Below are 26768 nucleotides of genomic sequence, written 5' to 3' on the forward strand. Positions count from 1 at the left end.
GATATTTTGAATTCAACATTGACATGCTTAAAGTATAATAAATGAAAGGTGCAATTTTGATACTATGTTAGCCTGACTGTTCCAGGCCTAAAATGTACGTAACATGAGAAACTGTTTCAATTTTCTGCTAATGTGTCATTTAAATTGCAGGTGTTTTTACATAAAATGTTAGTTTGGGAATAGATGTACTATTGTTTTACTCATAGAGAGCCTGAGAAAACAACCTTGGAGAAGGTACATGGAGAGACCAAGAATGTGAAGACTGTACCTATTCATGAGGTTGCAACATCATACAGGAGACCAAGGACAGCTACCATCCGAGGATGGTCTTGGGAACACCAAAGGTCGTTGCATAGTTTGTCATGCAATGTGAGGAGCCTGAACCACGTGATTGCCCGCTTTTTGGGCGTTACCAATGGACTAAACATTGTTTTGACTAGGACTTGTACTAATCAATTCTAGTCAGTCAGTTAGAAAGAAGATTTCCTTGGACTTGGAGAGATATAGATCTCTTTTCCCTTGCCCCACAACTTCGCAATGCTTGCAGATTTTCACCTGACCCTTTGTGAAGACTCCTGGCCGAGCTGCTGAAATGCTGACAACTTTCCTTTTTACTTACTTTTTGCCCTCATTAGTTAGCCTCTTTTTGTCCCTTTTCAGGTTCTTTTTGTCCTTTATCTGCTTTTTATATTTTATCCTCATGTTTTGTAGTTTAGCTCATGCCAACTAGTGACAAAGTGCTTGGGGGGGGATTTCCCTTGCCCTATCCAGTTTATTTAGATGATTTCAATTTCAATTTGCACTAACGTATAAAACATTGGGCCAGCGCTTGTTCTCAGAACACCAAATTCTTCTGTTGTTATTCTTTATTGCGGTCATTGAGTGTTTGATTTGCCTTATGCTAATCCATCTTAACTTCTTTTGGCACTCTGGTCATCCTATGGTAAGTTTGTATCTTTACAGATTGTTCTTGAGAACTGTTTATATTAAACAGAGTATAAATCTGTAATAAAACCCTTTTACTTTATTTCCGTTTTGTTTTTTTCATTGTGTGGCCAAATTGGTCATACTGTAAATAATTGCCGGTTGATGTCATGTTAAATTGAACATTTCCCGCCGCTAGGATGCCAAGAATTGTCGACCTCGAATTAGAGCATATAGAAAATGCTCCATCAGGAGTGACCAGACTGTGGAGGCTGAAGCAGTGGCACAAGCAGGATTGTGAGGAAAAGGCAGGCAGAAGCAAGAAAGGACATGAAATTAAGGCGGATCAGGAAAAAAGAAGCCCATTGGTGGAAGGAAGATGAAAGGCAACAAAATAAGGTGATGCAAATAGGCATAATCATGCTGAGAAGGGAGGCAAACTGGGGGTCAGTCTCTTGCAAAAGCGAGAAGCAGAAAGGTCAAAAGAAGAAATAGGATAACTGACAACAGGGTGCTCCTCTTGTATGTACAGACTACTGATATGTGGGGGAAAGGTTATTCATTGTTGACACATGTAGGCCATTCTTCCTCCATTCAAGTTCCTTTAGAATGGAAAGCCCTACCACTTCCAACCCTCTCACCCTCAGGAAAAAGCTGAAAAATAATTAGTTTGGTCAGTACCATGAGACCTTATTTGAGGGGTGAATTTTATATACATGTTGTCACTCACTGACTGCGTGGTGGAATCTTCACCTTCAAAAACTGGAGAATGGGAGATTGAGAATAACAATGCAGAGTTTTTGTCATCCTGAAAAGAGTGGGAAATTATATATTCTGATGGTGCCTTATCTGTGTGTTGGATACGATCAACGGATAGTGAAGATGCTTAGATTCGTTATTTTAAAAAGAAGATCAAGTGCATAGGCTAAACCTTACCTTCTCAGAAAGGTCAGCAGTTTCCTTGTTAGAAGAGGCCACAATCCTTCAGGTTGTTTTTGATGATGACATCAGTGACGGCGTCAAACACGAACTGAATGTTCTTGGTGTCGGTGGCACAGGTGAAATGTGTGTAGATGTCTTTTGTCTCCTTTCTCTTATTTAAATCTTCAAACTTGCTCTGGATGTAACTGGCTGCCTCGTCATACTTGTTTGCACCTGTGAAGGATGGAAGGGGGTGAGTCACAGAACACGCACTTCCCATTAATAGAGTTATTTATGCAGATCTAGGCTTGTTTTGTATGTAGTTTGCCACTTTTATCTATCCCTTTGCAAATGCACAACTTTATTTTTGCACCTTCACGTATGAAGATTTCTCCCCATGTAGGACCAAAGCTCTGTTTCACTCTGTAATTTAGAGCTTTGTTCACTTTACACGTACACTACACTTTGTTTTATGTTCATGTGAAAACCTGTTTGACATAGTTTATACATAGATGGTCATACGTTTTGATCAGGACACAGCCAGTCTCTCTCATTTCTCTCTCACATTTTTAATCAACGGAAATTCAAAGCTCCTCCTGATTAACACTGTCTCCTTCAATCGTATCTACAAATCATAATCACCCCGCTGCACATAATTTAGAGCTCAAGGCTTCTCCTCTATACCTATCTAAAGGTCAGTTCTTAGCATCATCCTTTATCCAGAGACAGACACGTCCCCAAACCATTTTCCAATATAGTACCTTCCTTGGTTCAGTCAAATCCTGTAAATTTCCCCAGAAACCAAATATACATTTTCCTCCTTTCAGCACTTAACTCCCCATTATAGCACAGGATTCCAATTATTTTCTATACAGCGCCATTTTACATGATCAGAAAAGCTCAACAAATATGCTAAAATTCATAACTAAGTATACACCAAATTGCCCCAGTAGTGCTGACTTTCCTATGGTGGTGGTCCGATCATGTGGCCCCCTTCCACACTGCCCAATGCAGACACAGTCAACAAGAAGTCACCCACTGCATGGCGGATGGTAGGTGAAGGATCTGCCTAATGCTAAGGTCATCGGTGAAATGAACTCTCCACTCATTAATGAATAAAGACTTCCATGACCACCTCCACATTGACTTCCATTGTTGGTGGAGGAGGTTTATTTAGTTAAAGATGTGGACGAGTGTTGTCTGTGACATTTTCCATCAGTGCTCACATAGTATCTGATAGTCTTGAAAATTTAAGATCTCTAACTTTTGCTTTTAGATGTCTGGGCCTCACATGAAGCCATGCACCAGCTATGCCCGGCTGAAGATGTGAAACATGAAATGGATCCACTTTATAGCTATGCTTACTCTCCTCTCAAGGCATTACCATAAGGAATTTCAGAAAAATATATGGGTGTAATAGCACGCTTAGGGGTGGCGGGATTCTGTTCTAGGTTTATACCGAAAGGGATACAAAATCACACCGGAACGAACAGTGAGCTGGAATCTACATCTCATCCAGTCCAAAACAAAAGAGGATGCAGAATTGTGTAAAATTTGCTGCTACAGGTTTCCGGACTCTGGAGAAGGATAAAAAAACATTAATGTAGGCAAAAAGCTCGTAATGAGGAAAAACAAAGAATCGCCCTCCGTAGTTTAATGTGTTGGGTTAGCGGCTGTCACAGCATTAAGGGTAGAATCCAGTTGGGAGTTGAAGCTTAAGGGTTTGGTTATAAGTGGTGAGGGTTAGCCTCAGGTTCCCTAAAAAGTAAACTAGATCAAAGGAATTTTGAAGGACTTATTGGTTGAAATGACACAGCCACCACATTGGACCCTGAAGTAACAGTCACACACATGAAATGAACTCCATGACAGGTCCCACAAGCAATTTTCCATGTCAAGCAGATGCACAGTGATATTCAGGACAACATTTTACATGTAAGCATTGCATATGAAATTTCCATAGAGTAAACAACCTTAAATGATAACCTAATAAATATCATAATTCATTATAAATAATAAAAAACGTACAGCAATATGGTGGGGCGCGGAAAAACAGCAAAGTACTCACAACTTATGCTCTGAAGCACAGGGTCTTATTTTCCAGACGTAACACATGGCGGACAACTCTATCACAGGCCTGGTCGCTCATTTCTTCACACAACATCTTAAGGCATCTCTCACATGAGAGCACTCATCTCCCCTTCCACTCTTCTGCTTAGATAATATAGCTACAGGATATTTGATCATCACACCATCCTTCCAACACTATAGTGCTGGGAAAGACCATCACTATTTCAGATTTATTGCATGATTTTACCACCTTTTCTGCAAATCATGACCCTGTATGCTACCACAGACTGCTAAGAGAGATAATGCATTCTATGACCATCCTTCATCTTTTTAATTTTTTTAGTTTAATTCTCCTGGTTTACCTATCTTGATGAGATACCTTTTTTAACCACAGCTGTGCAACAGCTTCTGTTTCTTGCAACAATACAAATGATGCCTCAAATCGAGTGGAATTCGGGAGTTGTCTTATACCTTCACAGTGACATTGCTTCCTTTCAATAATTCAAATTGCCTCTTACAGCATGTCGAGGATACAGGTCATCAGAAACGTGGTCAACTTCACTAACACAAACTGTGGACATTGTAAAAAAAATAATAATAATTGTTTAGGTAAACCACCACCTCCATAAGCTCGATTATATTCCTTGCTCTTACTTCACTGACAAACTCAGGAAACTTAAAAGAACAAGCATTGGCAAAGCCAATAGGTTTCGCCTGTGAAAAATCTTTTGGCTTGGTCAATGGTTTTTTAATTTGAGCAAACATGGCTTAAAGTAAAAAACAAAAAAATAACTATGACGCAGCCAGCACTGACCGAACCGAGTCATAGGGCTTTTATTCGTTTAGGCCATGTTATACAGCAGCCCGTACTGCTGTGCAATATGTAAAAAACAGTTGGTGGGGGCAAGGGGTGGGTAACACATCGGAAAGCGGGAGAAGGGCGTGGTGAAAACCAAAAACCAATGGAGGGTGGGGGTGTTGTGGAAGCATGGGCGGAATGAATGAGAATTACTTTTAGACATGCACTCAATAAGAGTGGATGCCCAAAAGTAACTAAAGAGTATCTGTAGAAGGCTGTGGCCAGTGGAAGGAGACTGGCTATAGGAAGCTGCACCTGGTCCATGTCCCGCAGCACAGATAAAGACTCGTAAGGCCAGGAGGAAGCCGGAGGACATGAGGAGCCGCTGACTAGTAAAATGCAAGGAAACAAGAGTGACGTGGAAGCCAACAAATGGTAAGTAAAGGTAAGTAATGGGCAGGCCCTGTTTAAGATTTTTTTTCTTGACAAGAGATTTTGCAAATGCAGTGCAAACGTTGTGTAGGCGAAACATAAAAATTAAGATTATTTAAGATCTAACACAAAGAACATTGGGCACTGTGTGGTGCTAATACTTCATAATAGATAAGAACATCTTTGCTTGTTGTTGGTAGCTTCTACAAACTTTTTGTTTTTATAAATGAGATTCAGAGTTCAAGGTTTTCAAAGACATCAAGTCCCTGGTGGATAGTTTTGCAGCAAAAGGGGTAGGTGTTCATTATCTATAGACAGCTAAAGTGCTTGACAGTCTTCTGCAGGTTTATTTAGCTTCAACTGCATTAATCTGAATTCAATAGGCTCCAGGTGAAGTCAGAGAGGAAAATCAACGTGGCAGATCTCCATCTGGTGAAATCCCTTTTGCTGACTTACTGGTCATGTTCTTTTATACAAGTTGGCACAGTGTGGAGTGAGCCCTCCACAACCTTCAAAACATATGACTGCAGTTTCATTCTACCAACTCTACTTCCCAGATATAACTCTTTTTAAGCTTTATGCATTGCAGTATGACTGTATCCTTTATAGTTGATGTTCTCTGATCAAGCTTTTCACAATCAACAGTCCTCCTGAACTCACTGAAATACCGAGTTCTGGGGCTACCTGCCGGAATCTGTTTACAAGTTGAGATTCTGGTTCAGAGCTTGGTCAGCCTCCATGTTGTCTTGCACTACTGTAATAATACTGAGGCTGCCAAAAGCAGCACATTCTAAAAGATAATCAACCACTGCATCAACTCCACGCCTGACGGTTCGATCCCATACCCCAGCTACAAGTACAATGCCAATTTTAAAGTGGAAAAATACAGCTTTATTAGCACATCAAAAACATCAAGTGTGCTTCTCCTCTGACAGCCACACTCAGTTGCACAAAGCTGATCTTTCAAGCTCCTGCCTCTCACAGACCTCATTGACACACAACACCCTAAAACCCACCTATTTTAAAGAAGATAGCTTATCCTAACATGTTATCAAACTCCTCTGTGAAAAGAGAATCCCTCTCATCCCTACTTGCCGGGGTCAATGCTTCACAAATCACAGAGAAAGCCCACTTTCCCAAACATCAATTTGAAAATCTGCCTCCTGACACTGCCAGACCTCTCAGCTGCCTTCTATACACTGTCACCCTCATCCACACTCTGTAGTCTTGAATGAGATTCACTGGAAAAGTCATTTATTGGTTTCCCCTACCTATGCACCTGACACCGGTTTGTTCATATCCTTATCACCTACAGAGTCTCCATCTTGTTCCTAGCCATCTTCAAACTCTAGATGGAGGACGCTGGGCCTGCACCCATCAATATCATCATCAAAATTTAACAAGCCAAAGACACATCTCTAACGGAAAGTCTCTCTGCTTCAGCTACTAAATACCTGAAATAATGTCCACTCCTCATCTGGACCTACATGTTAAGCAACTACCTGAAGCTCTGCAGCCAAAAATAGAATTGTTTTTATTCACCAAGAACAAGCAGCACCAAACAGTCAAACTCTGCCTCACTTACTTGAACCGTACCTGTTTGAACCCCAACTTTGACTCAATGCCTTGGCACTCTTATTCACCCTGGATATTCACATCACCTTCAAGGGACATACCACCAAGCAAAACAAAGCAGCCATCTAGCAGCTAACTCTACTAGAGAAAGTGAAACCATCACTCCAGAAAGTGAGATCAGCCCTTCAAGCCCTCATACCCTTACATCTGAACGGTGGCAACGGTCTGCCCCAAGCCGCCCCAGCCTCGACTCTGCTCCCTACTTCCCCTAAAGGGCATCCTTCATGCTGCACCTGGCCTGACAAAATATGACCTCATCAACATTACCATGATGAAAGTCCACTGGCTTGCTGTGCTGGCCCACGCCATCATCAAAAATAGCTCCATCATATAGGAAGCCACCATATCCGGCACACCTATCTACCTGGCTGACAACTCACCGCCTTCAGGACAATTGGCACATTCAGTCATGGCATCATCAGACAGGAGATGGAGTAGAAAAGAGAAAACAAGGCAATAGGCCTCCTCTCTCTATGTACCCTGGAACTGGAACGGCATCTTTATACCCCTAAGGACCACCCCACAATGCTCCAATAATGAAAGAACTGAAGGTACACCCTTTTAAAGAACACTGCATCACAAAGCTGTAACAGTCCACTTTTGCTTCCATAACACAGCTACAACTGCAATCATTGGTTGACTGCATTTTTGTATTTGACACTGTATAGAATTTCAATGCCTTTCAGTTAGGCTGGGTTTGTAGTACATGAATACCATATATGTACAAATTCAAATCAACTGTATGACCTCGTAAAACGTACAAACACTTGGCATCCACTAACCTACTTAAGGCACGACTAATACCTTAAATGGAACCTTTTCTACAGTGAATAATATCCCTCATAGGCAAGCTCTATATATGCTAGAACAGCAGAGAATGAATGCGCAAGAGGTTCAAACCCACCTGTATACTCTGGAAAACAGATCGTCAGTGGGCTGTGGTTAATCTTCTCCTCAAAAAGATCTTTCTTGTTGAGAAAGAGTATGATGGATGTGTCTGTGAACCACTTATTATTGCAGATGCTGTCGAAGAGTTTCATGCTTTCATGCATGCGATTCTAAAGAGAAAAGGAGAAAGGAACATTAGTTTATTTGAAAGAGTGAAACGTTAGGATAAGCAGCTTAATGTGGAGAAGTTACGGGGGACATATCAACTCATGTAATATTTTACCAGAAACAATGAAAATGAAAATTTGAAAACTACAACAACCAATAGCTTTTCCAGCTGTTACTTCAAGTTTTTGTTTTGCAAATAAGAGATGTAGAAAAGCTGATTGACAGAACTGTATTATTTTCAACAGCCATTTCCAAGGTAAATTTTCTTGATCGTGGGATTATAAGCGAAGCGTATTCATTAAAGAAAGAGAAGAGAACTTGAAAAAAAGCAGCTGACAAGCGCTGTCAGGACATCCGACTATGCCTATGTCTCTGTGTACCTTATTGTGTTTAATTAATACAAAGCACGTGATATTTGCATACATATATTAACACCCTGTCAAAACAGCAGAGTGTTTACAGTTGATAAATTATTTTTCATATCAACTTCGTGATCAAGTAAGCATTGTTATATATGAGGAATACACACTTCGCAGCATGCACTAATTCACGAGTCAATCGGAAAGTTTTCTTCAAATAACAAGAGTGAAATGACCCTGTTTTGTGAACTAAACATTCACACTTATCTATATTTCAGTTTCGTGCTATTTCTACCCAGTGCAGCATGGAAACAACACCACAACGCTTCCTCAATCAGCAGAGGGGTTCTGGATACAATTTCATAACTTTTGTCCAAATTATTCCTGTACTTCCTGATGAAGGACCAGTTTGGAACCAATTGTTTTAGGTCTGGCCTACAAACTGCTTTTGATGTGCCCCAAACTTATGTTTTCAAAAAACATATAATAAATATATATACACTCAGAGGTGTGAAACTTCTAGATACGGACTACCAGGACATATTGTTTATGGTCAAGGAAACAAATCTTTGTTTTCAAGTAGTCTCTACCCACCTACTGTAAAAGCCCAAGCGCTGCAATTGCACAGAGTTGTAGGTTAGTTAAAAGAAAGAGGACTCCTCCGTTGCTTATAGCAAGACGATTCCAAACAAACAAGCTGCTCCAAGTAGTATTCGTGGTCCATTAGTGCAAAGTCTTTACTTACTCTTAAAGTGCTATTAAGAAACCGTATGCTGAAGGGTCAGCTTGCATAGCATAAAATGTTTGAAAGAAAAAAAAAACACGTACACAGTTTAAAAATCGGACAATTTCAGGGCTCTGCCAATTCCACCAGAAAGCTGCAAATGCCTAAAATGCTTAAGGAGGTAAAGTAGTCATGTCCCATTTTTTCTCCAAAGAGAAAAAACATTTTCCTAGTGGAGAAACCCCTTTTTCTAAGTCCCCAATTCCCTGCCACTTCCCACCTTAAGGAAGGATTTAATCCGGCCCTTGTCTGCAGTAAACCCATTTCTATGGCAGGGAAGGTGGTACAAAGTTTGAAAAAGGCTGCAAACTGATATATGTTTAGTTGTTCGGGAACTGCAAAGTCTGAACGTGCCCTGCACTGCCCACTTCCCACCCCCTTGCATGGAATGTACTCCACATGTAACATTATATTATGCGGTAATATTATTTTAAAGTTAATTGATTTATGATTGCTTTTATCCTGGTGAATATGCAAGCTTTAAGAATCAGGACTTTTTTTTTTTTTTAAGCTATATTATCTCCACTGTGATAAGCTTTACGGAGTGCACTCTGAAATCCCCAAGTCCCCCATTATGTCAATGCTTCTGCGCACTGACAACAGACCATAGACTATGTTCTTCTGCTGTGTTTGGTCTCACTGTATGACTGTATTCTTGCAGTCTCTGTCCCTACATTTCCCAGGCTGCAGTTTGTGTATAAGTTGTTGGGTAACACTGCATGACACTACATAACCTTTTTTCTTGTGCTCAGTCTTTGGTCTCACACTAACATAACCTCCCTTCAAAGAGTAAAGATTCTGTAGGATCTTTAACTTTCCTAAGCTGCACTTTGTGTGGATGTTGCTGATTTAAGATGGCTGCCCATATACACTTCATGGTCTCCAGCTGTGCCTTTGCTTCCAGGCTAGGATTGTTCCACTATGATGAGTTCATTTTGAGCATGCTTTATGAGAACTTCAAGTCGCCTTTGTGTAAATGTTGCTGAGTTCTGACAATACAACTTTGAGGTCTTTTGTTTTTTTCGCAGCTCACTACTTCCCTTTCTTTTTACAAAGCTGTGAGCTCCTTATCAACTGAATTGTAGAAACAGATTGTGGTGCAATGATCTTTATCAACTGTGCAAATTGTGTGGTTGAATGATCCTTATCAACTAAACTGCAATAACGTAGTCCCTGGCTTTGGATTATTGCCCTTGTTATAGTTTCTGGCCTATGGGTTCCCCTGGACATCCAGCCCCGGCAGACCATTAGACTATTAATTCCCCCGCTCTGTCTTTTTGGGTGTTGTTGAGGCCTGATGTAACACTTTCCAATGGTGCAGCTGATCCTGGAATCTCCATCTCCAGCCCCGACCTTCATCTCTTCCTTAACTTCCATGAAATGAGTCTCATGACGTATGCTGCCCGAGATCCCAGGCACTCCACCGCATGGATGTTGCTTCATTCAGACAACATGTCTTGCTCTCATACAGTGATTACTGTGATGAGTTTAATGCTGTATGAGCAGTGACGTTCATGGTCTCCCTTTGAATGGCTGATGCTAGGTTCTTACAGCTGACCTCAGTCCCTGTTTAATCGCTACTTCCGTCTTTACTCTCTTGCTATGTTTATGACTTCTGTAGAGCAGAGTAATGTAGTAATCCTCAGGTCCCAACTTTTGTGAATTTTATTGGTCTTTGCAAACTAAGTTTATCCCGTTTAATTTTCAGCACGGGGTTGGCTCTCATACTACGATTACTTCTAAGTATGTTTCATGTAATATGCTTGGTAAGGTCTGCAGGCCTCATTCTTTCTGTATGTTGCTGAGCTGGGGAAGCGGCTGTGCTCCAGTCTGAGCTTTCCAAGACTACCTAGCTCATAGGTCTGTTGTCCTTGTTGTGAGGGGTCTTCTGCTAGGGTGTTCAAACCACGCCATAGTTTGAGGGGGTCCTGCGAAAGCTCAGGTATAATGTCAATGCAACCATAAGTTGCCATCTTACTGATTTGCACCAATTGGGACAAGTACATTTTTTACAGAACAGGTAGATTTCTAATGCATCTTGCCCCTTGAACAAGTAGATATTTTATAAATTTCCACATGCCAGAATACAAATATATTCATACACGGAGGCTTTTGGCCAGCCCTTGTAACCCAATGGCCCATTCAAGTGACATTAACATTTTCATTCTGTCCACAACATACGACCATTAGTCTGCCCACTACACCCTCTGGCTATCTTGCACTCAGTGAGTGAGTGATGGCATATTCCCTTATGTGCACAGCCCAGGTTCCTTCAGCAGTGCCATGAGGAGGTCAGGCAAATACAAAGAGCCGGTAATGATTGCCAAATAAAAAGGATACTAGGGGCAATGAAGTGTAATGAAAATATCAGTAGCGGCCCATGTCAGGGAAGAGTGGTGGGGTGGTGGAGGCAACGGATAAGATCATTTAAAAAACAACACAGCTTGGGTTGGAGACAGCTCAGTGCGCAAGTCAGTTTGGCTGTCCTGAGACGGCTGGCCAAACCCACATGTGCACTGTGGGGAGTGAACACCACTCTCCCTCCATGGTTGTCATCACGATGATGATCCCGCCCCCAAAACTCAGGCAGTGATGAAAAATAAAATGGCAATAAACGTGGTTTTATTATCCTTTTATATTTCAAGTTTTGCCTCTGCTGGCAGGGGCGCAGTGCTTCCCCGCCTAAATGGAGGAGCTGCCCCTGGAAAATATACAGGTCGGCAAAGGGACAGAAAGAGAATGTTTAATCACAGAAGAGGGAGGTCTTCAATCTCATGAAAGATGGTCACCTATCGTACTGTGTTTGTGTGTCACTAACGTTATAGCCATGTCATTCGAGTGTGCAGTACAGTGGACTCAGTAGGTGTAACCCAGTGGTTCTGAAACTGTGGTCCGGGGACCCGTGGGGGTCTACGATGCCTCCTCAGGTCGTCCGCAACTGTTTCCAAATTTAAATAATATTAACAGATTAGGTCCCCAGCTTTCAGTAATGACTTAGTGGGGGGTCCCCGGATTCCAATAATTATTCAGTGAGGGTCCCCGGGTTCCAGTAATGATAAAGTGGGGGTCCACAGAAGTCAAAAGGTTGGGAACCACTGGTGTAGACAATTTTATAGGCAATACCTACACTACCAATAACACCAACACCAGTTAATTAGGAAGCCATTGCTTTAGGGGTAACATGATAGAGGATGGTCCTATGAATTAATCGCATGAATCCAGACATAAAACTGAACAAAAAAAAGGCAAAAAGATAAACTACTACTAATAATAATAAAATGATAGTCCAGTGTTCAAGTTCAGCTGGGACACAGATGCTGATTTATGGTGGACTTTATTTTCCTGAAATGGGGCTTTAGCAATCAGTAAGGCTTGGGGTTGTGTACAAGTGAACTTGGGAGGTTTCTGCTCCACAAAAGTTACCTTCCTGATGTAATAAAAATTGGTACTTAATAATTTGTTAATATAAGGTCAATCCGACCTAAATAATTTGGGAGGACATTTTCCCAAGGACAGTTACAGTATTTCCCCCACTGCAGAGAACAAAGGTATGGACTTAGTTTATATGTTTAAAACATTTGCAGGCCAATTAGCAGAGGGTGATTGGCTGGAAAATTAACTTCAGATGGTGCAACCTTCACGTACTATTGCATATAAACAAGCATATCCCCATAACTGAGTCTTCAGGCAAGGACGGACACCACTCAATCAATCAATCAATCAAAAAATGTATTACGCGCGCTACTCACCAGGTAGGGTCTCAAGGCGCAGTTGGGGAGGGTGAACGGGGGGGGGGGAAGATTGACTGTTCAAAAAGCCATGTCTTGAGGTGTTTTCTGAAGGTCAGGAGGACCTGGGTCTTGCGTAGGTTGGTGGGGAGGGAGTTCCAGGTCTTGGAGGCAAGGTAGGAGAAGGATCTGCCTCCGGAGGTGGTGTGTTGGATGCGGGGGACTGTGGGGAGGTCAGCAGAGCGGAGGAGACGAGTGGGTGTGTGGAAGTTCACTCTTTCATTGAGGTAAGCTGGTCCAGTGTTGTGGATGGGTAGCCAGTGAAGGGATCTGAGGTGGGCGGAGATGTGTTAATGGCGTGGGAGGTTCAGGATGAGACGTGTGGCTGCGTTCTGGATCCGCTTGAGTTTCTGCTGAAACTGGACTGTGGTACCAGCATAAAGGGCATTTCCGTAGTCTAGTCTGCTGCTGATGAGTGCATGGGCGACGGTCTTCCTCGTTTCTATGGGGATCCATTTGAAAGTCTTTCGCAGCATGTGGAGGGTTTTGAAACAGGAGGTTATAGAGTTGATTTGCTGGGCCATGGAGAGAGATGAGTCTAGGATGATGCCGAGATTGCGTGTGTGGGTGGAGGGTGTCTCATACTCTCTTGTTGGGGCCGAAGATGATGATTTCAGTTTTGTTGGAGTTGAGTTTGAGGTGGCTAGCTGTCATCCATTTGGCGGTGTCGAGGAGTCCGGCGTGGAGGTTTGTCTTGGCGGTGGTGGGGTTCCTGGTGAGGGAGATGACGAGATGGGTGTCACCTGCGTACGATATGATGGTGATTCCGTGAGGGCGGAGGATGTTGGCGAGCAGGGCCATGTAAATGTTGAAGAGGGTAGGGCTGAGGGAGGACCTTTGGGGGACCCCGCAGATGATCTTGGTTGCTGGGGACTGGAAGGGAGGGAGGTGAACTTTCTGGTTTTTTTCAGCGAGGAAGGAGGCGAGCCAGTTCAGGGCCGTGTGTCGGATTCCTGTGTCGAAAAGGCGTGTTCTGAGGATTTGGAGGCAAAGAGTGTCCAAGGCTGCGAAGAGGTCCAGGAGGATGAGTGCGACGGTCTCGCCCTTGTCAACTCTGGTTCTGATGTCGTCAGTGCAGGCGATGAGCGCAGTCTCAGTGCTGTAGTCCTTGCGGAATCCAGACTCTGAGGCGTTGAGTGCGCTGTTTTCCTCTAGGAAGTGAGACAGGCAGGCGTTCACTAGCTTCTCAGAGACGTTGGAGGGGAAGGGGAGAAGAGAAATGGGGCGGTAGTTTGTGTGAGGTCTTCCGGGTCTGCTTTGGGTTTTTTGAGGAGTGCGGTTACTTCGGCGTGCTTACAGGAGTCTGGGAAGGTGGCAGCGTCAGAGGAGCTGTTGATTACGGCGCGAAACTGGGGAGAGATGATTGGGCTGGCCTTGTTGACGATGTGGTGGGGGCGGGGTCTGTGGGGGAGCCTGAGTGGATGGAGTTCATGTTTTTTTCGGTTTCTTCATTGTTGGTAGGGGGCCAGGTGTGCAGTTGGTTGGAGTGGGGGTGTGTGGTGTTGTTGGTCGTGCCAGTGGTGGTGATGGTGGGTGAAGGTGGTGTGAAGCTGTTGTGTAGGTCTAAAATTTTGAGGTGAAAGTGGTTGGAGAGGGAGTTGCAGAGGTTTTGTGTGTGAGTGGGGTCGATGTTGCAGGATTTAGGTTTGGTGAGCTCTTTGATGATGGTACAGAGTTCCTTGCTGTTATGTGAGTTACTATCTATGCGTTCTTTGTAGTAAGCCCTTTTGGTGGTTCGGATGAGTTGGTGATGTTTGTGTATGGTGGTTTTGAGGGTGGAGAAGTTGATCATCGAGGGTTCTTGGCGCCAAGCTTTCTCGGTTTTGCAGCATTCACGCTTGGAGGCTTGGAGTTCAGTGGTGAACCAGGGGACGGTCTTGATGTTGCGGGTGGTGGTGTTTCTTTTCAGAGGGGCGAGTGAGTCTGCGCAGGTTGTAATCCATTGTGTGAGGTTGTGGGCAGCGATGTTGGGGTCTTTGGTGAGGGGGAGGGAGTTTGCGCGAGCTTGGCGTTCAGGTGTTCTGTGGGGATCTCGTCCCACATACAGTAGGGTGTGGTGTGGTGTGTTGTCCATAGTGGGTGGAGGGTTTCGTGAAGGAGAAATGGACGCAGTGGTGGTCGGTCCAGTGGAGTTCAGTGGTGTGTGTGAATGTTACGTGGTTGCTGGAGGTAAAGCGTCTAGCGTGTGTCCTGCTGAGTGAGTGGGTGAGGTGACCAGTTGTTTGAGTCCTAGGTTTGTGAGGTTGTCTAGCAGGATTGTGGAGTTGTGGTCTACATACTAATACTACATTAAGGCCTCTTATGCTTAACATACTCATCTAGCCTAATAAATGCATCTTGTCAGGCATCACTTATTGCTCCAACATAAAGAATACACGTCTTAATGTAAATAAACTTGCACAATTCTGTATTTCGATCAGCCAATTGCAGAGGTATGTAGTCAAAGAATGATATTCAGGCCAAGTGGTTGCATGGGGCTTGACAGGGCAGACTAATAAAAGTAGGTCAGCTATGCAACTTCTGTTATTCTTGGCTTCACTTTGGGATTTGGATTCCTATTTTCTCATGTCTCTCTGAGGTAACCTTAATGCGACCTTGTAGAGAGTTAACACGCTCATTATTTATAACTGTAGTGTAACTCAATGTCTGAGTCAGATGACCCTTGCTCAAGGGGAGAATCTGGCAGACCGCACAATAAAGCCATTTAATGATATCTGCCTTTAAACAATTTTCGTTGAAAAACATTTGACTTTACAATATAGTTTTTGTGATGGTCAGGTCCTGTGGTTTGAGATCTTGCTCTCCTCCTTTCCACCAATTTTGTGATACAAGTATTTTTGAACTTAGGAACAAGAAGGCACAACCGGTAGTCTCAGCCGTAATCAGAGCAGGTGGTCATCCTGCAGTCATACTATGCATTTATTTGTATAGGTTGGAGATACAGGAAATGAAGGAACAGGGAAAGTGAAATGAAGCATTGTACAGCAGTATGGAAGTGAGGTGAAATACCTTCTGCCCTGCCTCATTTACAAAATGAATGGTCCACAACTTAATTCCATCTACCCATCTTGAAGCACATCATTATTCATCCACTTCTACCTTGTTGTCCATCACCTTGCTTGACCAAAATGATATAATTAGATTTTAACGCCAGAATACATTTCTTCTGGTGTCAACCAATGCTCCTCTCCACCCTCACCTTTATAGTCATTTGTGTTTCTGTGAAACCAGTTAGTGATATACCAGGAGTTGCAAAAAACCTTGTGTCTCTACACTTTACCTGTGATTGTATTGGTTTCTGAGTGCCGTCAATAAGATGCCCCAGGCCGGGTCTACCACAACACATTAGTGAAAGAACCACAAACTTCACTTAAAAAAAAAAGTAAATTTTTGGGAATTTTGCAGCTGAAATGAGAGGCCTTTAGAAAACAACACAAGAACATTAGTCATTAATCAATTCCTTTGGACCATGTAATTTTAGTTTTTATGCCAGGGCATTAGTAACACCAAAAAGTCACCAAGGAAGCTCATTGTTCTTTTACTCATACTTTCATATTCAAAAACTGTCAAACTTCCCACTTTCACATTTTCAAAATGCAGACTTACTTTAGCTGGGCTTTTATTTCTACTATCCATCAAGGCATAGCGAAGGAAAAGGAGAGATATCAAAACGGGAGGATATTTTCACGGGGGGCAAGAAATGTTTGTGCTAAGAGCCCAGTACTAATTCTTATTACAGAAGGGTTGGGACTCCTATGCCTGCTTCTTACCATCTCTTCATCTTCTGCAAGCACCAGGTCGTAGGCACTGAGAGCTACACAGAAGATGATGGCGGTGACGCCCTCGAAGCAATGGATCCACTTCTTTCTCTCAGACCGTTGTCCGCCTACGTCAAACATCCTGTGAAAGAAACACAAGGTTACAAGAAGAAACTTAATGGGTAAAGTAGTCACTGCGCTTTCAGACTCAGCAGTGCTGTCATACATAATGGACAACTCCTTCAGCAGGGAGTCCTGGATTGGCTGGACACAGAATAGCCTCTTGGTGTCCTTTAGTGAGAGACTAAAAAAATTAGTGGATATCAAACTAAGGTTGTAAACACAATTGACCTTACTGTATGCTGCATCGGTGGAGCTCACGACGATGAACAAGTGCTGAAATTGTTTTTTTTTTCTATTTTTTTTTTTCATAGTAAGTTCTCAAAGTTTTGCTTAGAAGATTTTTTTATGGAAAAGCAACCTCCCTTATGAGAGGAGGTTAAATGAAATTTGCACTTGTATGTATTTTCGGAAACTTCACCAGTATAAATGAAGATACTTATTGAATTAAAGAGATTGTTCTGATTACTCATCGCTGTTATTGTCACGGATACTGCAGACTGTTGCTTTCTCACCTACCTGGGTGTGGGAGTAACAGGTGTGCACTTTTGATTGAAACGAGATGGCACAGTTTGCAAGGGAGAGATTACATTCTGGCTTAAGACCCACAAAGACATCCACTCACACTGGGGTTTTTCTCATGGCAATATCAGGAACTCAAAGGGCCAAGAGAAAGACGGCCACAGAACATCAGAGACTATTCAAACGAGAGACTGTGGATTGGAAAAAAGCAGGTACTTAAATAATATTTTTTGGGACGCTATTGTCTCAGTGATAGGCTAAATATTTAACTGGTCAGAACTCATAACTCTCTCTTGACTAGAAATAGTCTTAGGTGGAGACAATATTCACAGACCACAAACAAGTCAATTGAAACAAATTGGGAAGACTTTTCCCATTCGATGGATCTGGTTTCTCTTATATTAGAGAAACCCTTTTCTGGGATACCCCTAGCTATATTTTGTGGTATACTCTATCAGAGGATTCTTATCCCATCACAGACCCATTATGCTAGGATGAGCTCAATTGTCAAAGAGACCCCCTTGACAGAATGCACTGGGACTGGAAGAAAGTACAAACATGTATTCATGATGCCCAAATGTTGTAAGGTACTTTTGATAAGATTAAAAATGAAAGTTAATACGTAATAGGATTTTAACTGTCCGCACACTTACATCGTCAACATGTTTCAGCAGCACTTCAAAGCCTCTCGAGTCAGTGGCTTTCATCTGGACAATTTTGGAGGGTGTGGCAGCAGATTGTTCCTCTCTCACATTTTAATAAAATAGGAATCAAAATCCAGACTGAGCATGGAAACCAGGTTCTCCTTTTACACCTATTAAGATGTCTTAAAGAATAAAATACGGTCCAGATGTAATATTAGCTTGTCACTTTCACCATGCTGTATGAGGTATGTGTTTCACAGAAAGACTACGTGTGAACATTTACGCAATGTACTCAACCTTCCACTGCCTACCACCCAAAGTTGGTATAGGTGTCTGCCTGCCTGCCAGGGATACATGCTATGGAAAAATTATATTCAATGCTAATAGGACTTAACATACCAATGGAGTATTTAGACACTTCACCATTTCTCGCTGCCTATAAATGCTTGTGGAGAGTAAAAACGTGTAATTATTTTAAGTCCGTTTTTCCCCAGATGTGTTTTTTGCCTCACACCCCTTTCGTGGGGTGTTCAACATATCAGAACGGTATTTCTCAGCCCAAACTCACACTGCCTCACTGCCCCAGGCTAGTGCGAAGAAAGAAGTTGCAGTCCTCAAACAAGCTGACGCACATTTTAGTATCATTTTTATTTTAAAAGCATCATTTTCCAGATTGTGAACTTCAAAATGTTTAATCAAGACATTACAAATAAAAGTAAAATGTAAATATGGCGAATACAATAACTAGATGCTGGGAGCTGTGTCAGAGAGGAAAAAGGGTGTAAGAGGATGGAAAGGAGACCAGGTAGAAAGAAACGGAGGGAGAGGGAGGGTGAGGGAGTGAGAGTGTGAGTGTGTGAGTGTGAGAGTGTTGCTAAATTCCCTTGCTCATACTCCCATGTGGAACGCATGTCTATATTAGAAGTTTGCTCAAACCCAAATGCTTTTTGCATCTAAGTAATAGTACATAGGCAAGAACAAAGTTTGTTTCTCTAGGGACAGCCCAGAACTGTTGATATAAAAACACAGACGAACTATGAAGCCGTGGATAACACACAAAAAAAACAGCAAAGGGACATGAAGGTCGTTGGTGTTACAAATGTTCGTTAAAAATCAACGTGGATTAAAACAAAGTGTAAAAAAAAAGACAAGAAATTGGCAATATTAATACGAATGCGGATGTTCGTCGGCAGAGAGATTTCTAGAGGAAAATGATACTTTACACGAGGTTATTGTGAAGTTACAAGATAAAAGGGACTTTTACACAAGGCTGCACAGAGCAGCAGCGGGGCTGAAAGGAGGAAGAGAAGAGTTAATGGTTCAGATGAATGAGGAGCGTCTTAGAAGATGCGCTGCAGGACAGCAAGAGGAAACAGGCACACAAGGTCAGCAAGCGGTAAACAACATCAAACATTCTCACAATGGGACACTGGTGGAGAAGGCGCTGTTGCTACAGCAAAAGCCGACAGTGTCGTAGGCAATAGTCAGGTTTTTTTTGCTTGAATTTTAAATTCATTTATTTAAAGTCTGCTTTTTACATAGTTCTGTCGGATAAAAAGAATTCATCTGAATCGGTATTCAGGAGTCCTAACAAGGTTCTGAATGTGTGCCACGAAACAATAACTTCCAATTGTAACTTGAATAAAGCCAGCCTTTGATCCTTGGCTCTGACACAAGTGATTTCCATGAACAGAGGCGCGGTGACACAAACCGCTGAGGGCATCGCTCTGAGGCAGCCGGGAGAGCAGGGCACTGGCATTGAGAGCGGTGGGACTGAGCAGCAGATCGCCAGAGGCGCCACCCAAACCTCAAGCAAGTATCCACCTACACGTGGCAGAAAAGTAGACTGCACAGGCAGATAGGCACAGCGACAACTCCTTGGGTTTATATAGCTGTGATGTGCATCAACGAACAGGGGGATAATAGGGTGAACAAACAAACTCTTTAATTTGTTCAGGTTTTAATTTACAGCTCCACGTGATTTACATTTTGACTGTTCCTTTGGCACTACTCTTTTCTTGCCCCTGAAAACACGAGGAGCTGCGGGAGACCTTTGACCAGACCGGCCAGGAAGTTCTGATGATGGCAAAGGTAGCTTGCACTGGCACCTTAAGAGGTTGACAAATTCAACCAGAGGGAGAGAAAAATGTTGGACTGACTTTGGAGTGGTCCAGATGAGTAAATATGACAGCCTTTGGGAGGAACCAACAGAACTCACGTCATGAGGTGGCGGGGTTGGGAAAATACTGGATGAGTGAAGAACTCCATTCTCATGCTAATGGGCACAGTCACACGCAAGTAGCTGTCTCGCCAACGAAACACGCATAACTAAGGAGATGGTAGTGCCAGGTCCCTCTTTTTACTCAATGGCGTCCAATCAAAAAAGATAAAAACAGAAAAAGTGCACTCCTAAGCCGCAGGACTAAAAGTGCTTCAGACTTTGGATGGCATGTTAATAGGGGTCATGGTGCAGCGCTATCACATAAAAAAAAAAAAATGCCTTATGGAGGAACACAGCCTTCATCGATACCCAATCCTAGTAATCTTTCCTACGAGTTATGCATTGTAAGGCCTTCCCCACACAAACCCGGTTAAAACATTTTCTGGAGTCTGTAATACATGTAATTGAAAAATGTCTGTGGTATTTTATAGACAGTCACAAAATTAATGACTAACATGTGATTGGTCGGAGTGCGCACTGGAAAGATATCAAGGTTAAAACAACGGGATCCACTTGTGTAATGCAGACCCACACCTTCTTCAGTAAAATGAGATGACAATGGATGGGCACATTGATGATCCCGTATGAGGAGAGTCTCTGAGGCTTAGGATAAGAGAGATCAATTTAGCAGTTTCAGGAAAGGAACCAGTATATCCACAAGACACAAATGTGTTCTTTGAAAATACAAGAGGCTGCACGTTCATTTAAATAAAACAGTTGCTGACTTGTGTGGAGTGCCATCCGGCCTCCAATTTATTTTGTTGCAGTTCTCATTCCGAGGGATTGGCTCGTCCCAAGGGTTTAAATAAATGAACGAGCGGCCACTACATAGAACAGGGCAATGTGTGTGTATTAGTGCTATACTGGTGCTGTCAGGTTGGCCTTAGCCCTGTGCAACAATGTTTGTTGGTGTCCCCCAATGACAACTTATGCCATGGATTCCATCACTATCCACCGTTTGACAGTGCCCCTCATGTCTCTATACCCACTCTCTTTCAGATGCATTTAATTAGTTGTGTAGCGCCACTCATTCCAGTGTAGGGTGTCAAAGCACTTTACATCACAAACACATTATTACATAGAGACAATCATAAGTGTGTAAATTATTTTATAAGAAATGTTACATAAAACAGAGCACTAAAAGATGTAGGAGTCACATGTCATCCATACTGCTAGGCAGAATAGTTATGAGTGCTTGGCCTAGAGAAGCACAAACTCAGATTTAAAAATGTAACACCATGTGTGGGGGTCCACTTTAATAATAATTTATGAACCCTATTTGCAACATTAGGATAATGATAGGCTGGGGGGAAATAATAACGATTTAATCTATACCCTGCAGAACCCTTGCAGTTCTTTAATGACAGTTGATAGCGTACTGTTCTATATTAGGGTTTTTGCTTATAAACTGTAACTAAGAACAGGAACTCTAAAAAGCAATAGCCCACTGGCCTATTTGCATACATGTGCTTTGTGATCTGCATTATACATGTTCTTTGCAAGAGGCATATTAACCACCTCCCTACCTTAAATCTTCCAGTAGAGAAGACCTCAAACACTCTCCAGGCAGAATATTAATCACCAGAGTGATCGTGACATTTTTGTTGTTACCTGAAACTTGGTGGAGGCAAGGAATGCTGCAGCAGGAACTTTTAAAACTACATAATAGTTTCAAACATAGCACCCCTCCCCTCCTAAAGACAGCACTCGGTACGGTGGCACCGGTCGCACCGCCCTAGAGTCCGCCGTGGGGGCGGTGCCTGCTGCCCACCAGCGAGTCTGCAGCACACATACTCCACAACTTGCAGGCAATGTACATGCACTCCGAGTCGTATTAACACATCCCAATATGGATCCAAGAACTACCATCACTCCAAGTTGCACCGTTTTCTTCCGGGCCAGGGGTCTAGTTTCTCATTCAAGTGTTTTGCTTCCCAGTTACCTGGGAACATCCTTAACCCTGACTGGCATTCCTATTGGTCAACGTCCCCTATTTTACGATCCTGGCTGGAGTCAGGCGTGTAACGCAAAATGATGGGGGCCTCCGGCATAATGTTATGGGTGGTCCCTGAAGTGTTGACCCCCACACCACCTGCACAGCAGGGGCCTGTCTTATGGCCATGACTACAATGCCGAGGCCTGTGTTATACCCATGGGTGGGGTGTGGTTGCCACAGTTCTGCATTCTTGTGGGCGGAACTCCTAGAACCACCCAACATATTCTAAACAATTTCCAAAATAAATCCTGAAATACCTTTAATATTATGTCACCCCCCCCTCTCACAAAGAGAATCAGGGGATGTCTGCGACCCCACCAAAGGCTACTCACACAAACACTCATGATCCCAGCTGTGGGGGGTCGGCCTGTTTAGGTTCTGCTGTTATCAGCAAGTCCAGTTGCCTTTTATCATCAACACAGCCAGTATCTGAAAGTAAGCAAATCATCTTTCCTACTGGTTAGGAGGCTGTGATATCGATGTCGTGTGTATGTTTACCCTACTAATGCCTGGCCTGAAGGATGGGAAGAGGAAATGAGTCCTCTCGGGAATGCCAATGCTTTAGCAGCCGCAGAGAAACCGATGGGAAATGGTGGAATTTCACACCACCTCCTGTCCACCCTCCCAAGTCTGAATTTAGATACACTGCCAGCTTTATGGGCCCTTTCTACCGGTTCTGCAGGCAGTGAGAGAGTCTGGAAATAAAGTGCAGTCGTGGGAGGACCTAGGTACGTTGCTATGTGCGTTAATCATTACCGCCAATCTGTTCCACTCCCTCTCCCGCAGTCTTGGCAACGGCCAGCAGCATTATGATGGAGTGGGAGACGAGCAAGCGCGCCATTTTCCCATCTGTCAATGGCTTGATATTAAGCAGATGTTTATAATTTTACACGTCATTCGGGTTCCTGTGGCTGGCAGCGCGCCCAAGGGCACCGTGTATTTGTTACTGTATTGACGCCTCCTCAAGAAAAAGGGAAACTGTTTCAGCGAGAAACACACTCATGGATTTGCAAACAAGGTCAGGGAAGCTAGTCAGAGCCAGTGGAGACAGGCCCTAATGAGTGTCCTAACACGGTTCAAGGAACTGGCACCAGGGGCAAAAATAACAGCCCAACCTTGTCAATACAAATATAACCAACGTAATTAACAAATATAAAACACAGAAAAACATACAAACACCAGCAGCGTTTAAAGCTGCATAAAATATATTGTGCGTGTGTGAGTATATACACACACCACTTATAAGATAAAGGTGTACATAGATGCTTCTGTTGTCTCCTTACTAGAGTTATACAAAAACATGCCACCCTTAGTAACTAGATCTGCTGTCACTTCCACTAGTAGACTGTTAATATAGTGTGTCGGACGAACATTTGTGAGGATTAGTAAAGCCCTCTGTGCACTCCCAAGACCAGTATCTGTGTGTGGGCTCAAACTTCTAAAAGAAAGACAATAACAAAACACAGTGAAATCATGCAAGAAATGAGAAACAAAAAAAACTCTCCTCGGGTTGGTAGTTCTTTAGTCAATGGTGCCAACGAAAGGACAACCTTCAATGCATAAAAATTAATGATGCAACAAAACATTCAATGGCAAAGCAAGAAGGTCTGGCTTTAAGGGACTAACGCGTGCGAACAAAGGAAGCAAAATGTGGTTTGCGTGCATTCGCACATTGGTGGCAGCCCTATTGGCTTTGACAATGCTTTTATAAAAAAGTTTTGGCAAAAGCTGTGAAATAAAGAGGTACACTGATCATAACAAATGGGTCAACCATTGTGTATGCTCAGTTCATTTTGAAACTCACACGTATTAATGTGTGACAGATGTATTGAAATGTGTGTAATAAAAACATGTAAAAAAATTGTGAAGATTGATTATACTTCTTAATGTAGTCCCCCAAACATTACAATGGAAAGCACTTCTTAAGAGGCACAATGATATTTGATGTAGGAAACACAATCAAATATGAAAAACTAAAAACTTTGTTTTATTAAGTGTGGCTTCACTTTTTAAAATGGTTCCTAAAACTCAACTCCATTCAAACACCATTCCTTCCAAATTAAGGTTATTTCTTCTTGTGGTAAGAAAAAGAAATACTCTGAAAGAATAACTGGCATAGATTTTTATCAGATAACAGGAAAATGTGTTCATATTCAGAGTTACTAGTGTAGAAGAAAATCAAAGATGAACCTGAAAACATCTAAAACGTGGACAAGGAGGTACAACTACTGCTTTAAGATGCCAAAAAGATTTAAATGATCCATCAGCAGGGCACCGCAGTTAGTTGGTTTGTGTCCTTCTAAAACAAATTACATGACACTTATTCAAAGTTGGAGTGTGCTGCAAGTTAGTCTAAGGTTTCTGTGAGATAATCAATGTCAGATTTAGTTAAATGACTGAATATCATTAGGACATACTGTCTTAAAAATTGTTTGCATACCAAACCAGTGTAAGAATTCTTTAGCAGACAAAAGAACCATAAGCAGCAGTGTAGAAAAACCTTGTTATTGTGATCCGTGAGGTGTGAGCACAGATTAAGGCTTATGTTAAAGGATACTCTTAATAAAACAGAATAAAGTCGAGGCAACCTAGTATACAGGGGCAGCTCTTCCGTTAGGGCGGAAGAGTGTCGCCCCCGCCAGCAGCGGCAAAACCTGTACAAGAAAACGCTAATCAACTGTGTGTTAATTAGCGTTTTCTTGTAAAGGGGTGGGGCCACGGGGGTGACGAGCAGTGAGGGGGAGTGCATAGCACTCCCCCTCAGCCTGCATGAATGTTTGGCCGGCTGTCTTGGGCCAGCCAAACACACGTGCAGTAGGCTCTCTTCAGACCGGCACTGTGTTGCCGTGCTAGAGAAAGCATGCACAGGCTCCCAGTCTGCCTGGGTGCTCCGAGCCAATCATGAAGCTGACCTGAGCTATGTCCGGATTGGCTGCAGGGCAGAGGAGTGATGCGTTGGTGTCAGCGCTGGTGATCGAGATATATATATTTTTTAAATTAATTAAATGTTTATTCCCCTCTCCTCGCGCCACCCCGCCCCTTCCGCGCGCCGCAACTGCTAGTACACCTTTTTGGACTAATTGAATATGTATAATTTCATGTGAAATGCTGAGGACGCTGTTTTTAAATACGCTTTCACAATTTACATTTTGAAAATACTGTATCAGATGATTGCTTCAAGTGAAGTCAAGGTAATCAAAACCAAAGAGTCCATTTTACTGAGAATATTTTACACGCTAAAATGAGCAAAGTTCTGCTGCGATGGCACCAGTTCCTTAATGGATAACGCACAGTTGTGGCCTGTGTAATTACATCAGTTGCACTGTAAATGATGCTTTTGCTTTGCCAGCAAAACGGTGGAATGCAAACTGAACTTTTTGGATTTGAGCAAGCAGCTGCAGATAAATAGCTAAAAGAAGAGGTAACCTTTCTGAGACAGCAGAGTGATAAGGCAAAAAGCGTATGTGTTTACAGAAGCAAGGGATGAATGGACTTCAGGATGCCACACTTAACTCTCTGACACTGTAAAAGCGCTACAAAGTAATTCCAGATTACTCAATCTGAAGTCTTTTCAGTGCAGTTTGAGCCCACGCCCACATTGTACCATTCAACACTGCTGGGTTTAACAATAATACACTGAGTAAAGTCATCCCACTGCATAACACAAGGATACTGTAAGCCACAGGGAACTTCTGTGAATATATAAAGTCAAGAGGTCCCAGGGCAGAGTAAGATTACCGCATTCCAATATGATTCACAATAGCCTTATAATGTATGGGCTTCTGCAGTTCCGTATTAAAACGTGCCTCTAATTTCCTTATAATCAGCGACGTCTGAGCACAGAGTTGCTGATTATAAAAAATAATGCCAGAAGTCAACTAAAATTAACTGAGTTCTGACATCAAAATGCCAGCAGCTGAGGGGAACGGTTAGGTCAAGGAGCATAATTAAAACAGCTGGTAAAGGCTGTTAAGGAACGAAAACAAAAGTTGCTTTTCTTCTGTTCTGTTTTTCTATATGTATAGTAACAAGAAAGGCGATATTTATGGCAACATGTTTATTGTTTGTGTTCTTTAGATAACTATAGAAAAGTTAGAATCTACATATTTTACACATTCCAAGCTTGTGTGCCTTTAAAAAAAAACACTGTCTCATATTCAAATGAGCCTTATATCTTTTTGCAACAAATATCTAACAGCTTTTGTGATAGTATAATTTTGCACTAGAGATTCTATTTTTACCCTTCATGGTTGCAAACATGCTCTCTTCTTTCATATGAAAGGGCTATGCACCAAGGATTTAAATGTTTTGCAGGAAAGGTGAGGGTGTGACCATGCACTATAAGCGATAAAGTGCCCCGCTGTACATAAGAGTATTGTAAGTCATCTAAAAGTTGCGTAACCTTAGGCCTTGTTTCTCCATATGGACATGGAACTACTCAGTGACTTGCAATACACTTATAATATATAGCAGGGGGTACGTCATCGCATATATAATGTACAGGGGAGTGTTTTCTTTTTAAAGTAACAGATTGTCTTCCTCTGTTTTGTTAGCTTTTTTTGGGGGTAGGGGGGGTTGAGCATGCAGTAGCGCACAAGCGCTGTTTTTTCGACCTCTTGTAATCTATTCTCTGGGCTTTAGCCACACCCATCACTTTCAATCGTTCATGGGCTTGCCTTTCAAAACTCCCTTGATTTAATTTGTCAAAGGCATGCCAAAGTCATGCCCCTTCCGGTGTT

At 42.5% G+C, this 26768-nt stretch overlaps 1 protein-coding gene across 1 annotated transcript in view; it reads right to left on the minus strand.

Moving 5' to 3' along the window:
- Window positions 1-26768, minus strand: part of GNAI2 (G protein subunit alpha i2) — a 389314-nt gene that overhangs the window by 10679 nt on the left and 351867 nt on the right. The window contains exons 6-8 of the mRNA XM_069206821.1: window positions 16539-16668; window positions 7686-7839; window positions 1861-2079 (exon numbers count right to left, since the gene is read on the minus strand). Coding sequence (XP_069062922.1) covers window positions 1889-2079; window positions 7686-7839; window positions 16539-16668 — 475 coding nt within the window. The 3' untranslated portion in view covers window positions 1861-1888. The remainder of the gene's footprint in view (window positions 1-1860; window positions 2080-7685; window positions 7840-16538; window positions 16669-26768) is intronic.

Source organism: Pleurodeles waltl, chromosome 9, assembly GCF_031143425.1.
Source record: "Pleurodeles waltl isolate 20211129_DDA chromosome 9, aPleWal1.hap1.20221129, whole genome shotgun sequence".
In the NCBI taxonomy this organism is placed as follows: Eukaryota; Metazoa; Chordata; class Amphibia; order Caudata; family Salamandridae; genus Pleurodeles; species Pleurodeles waltl.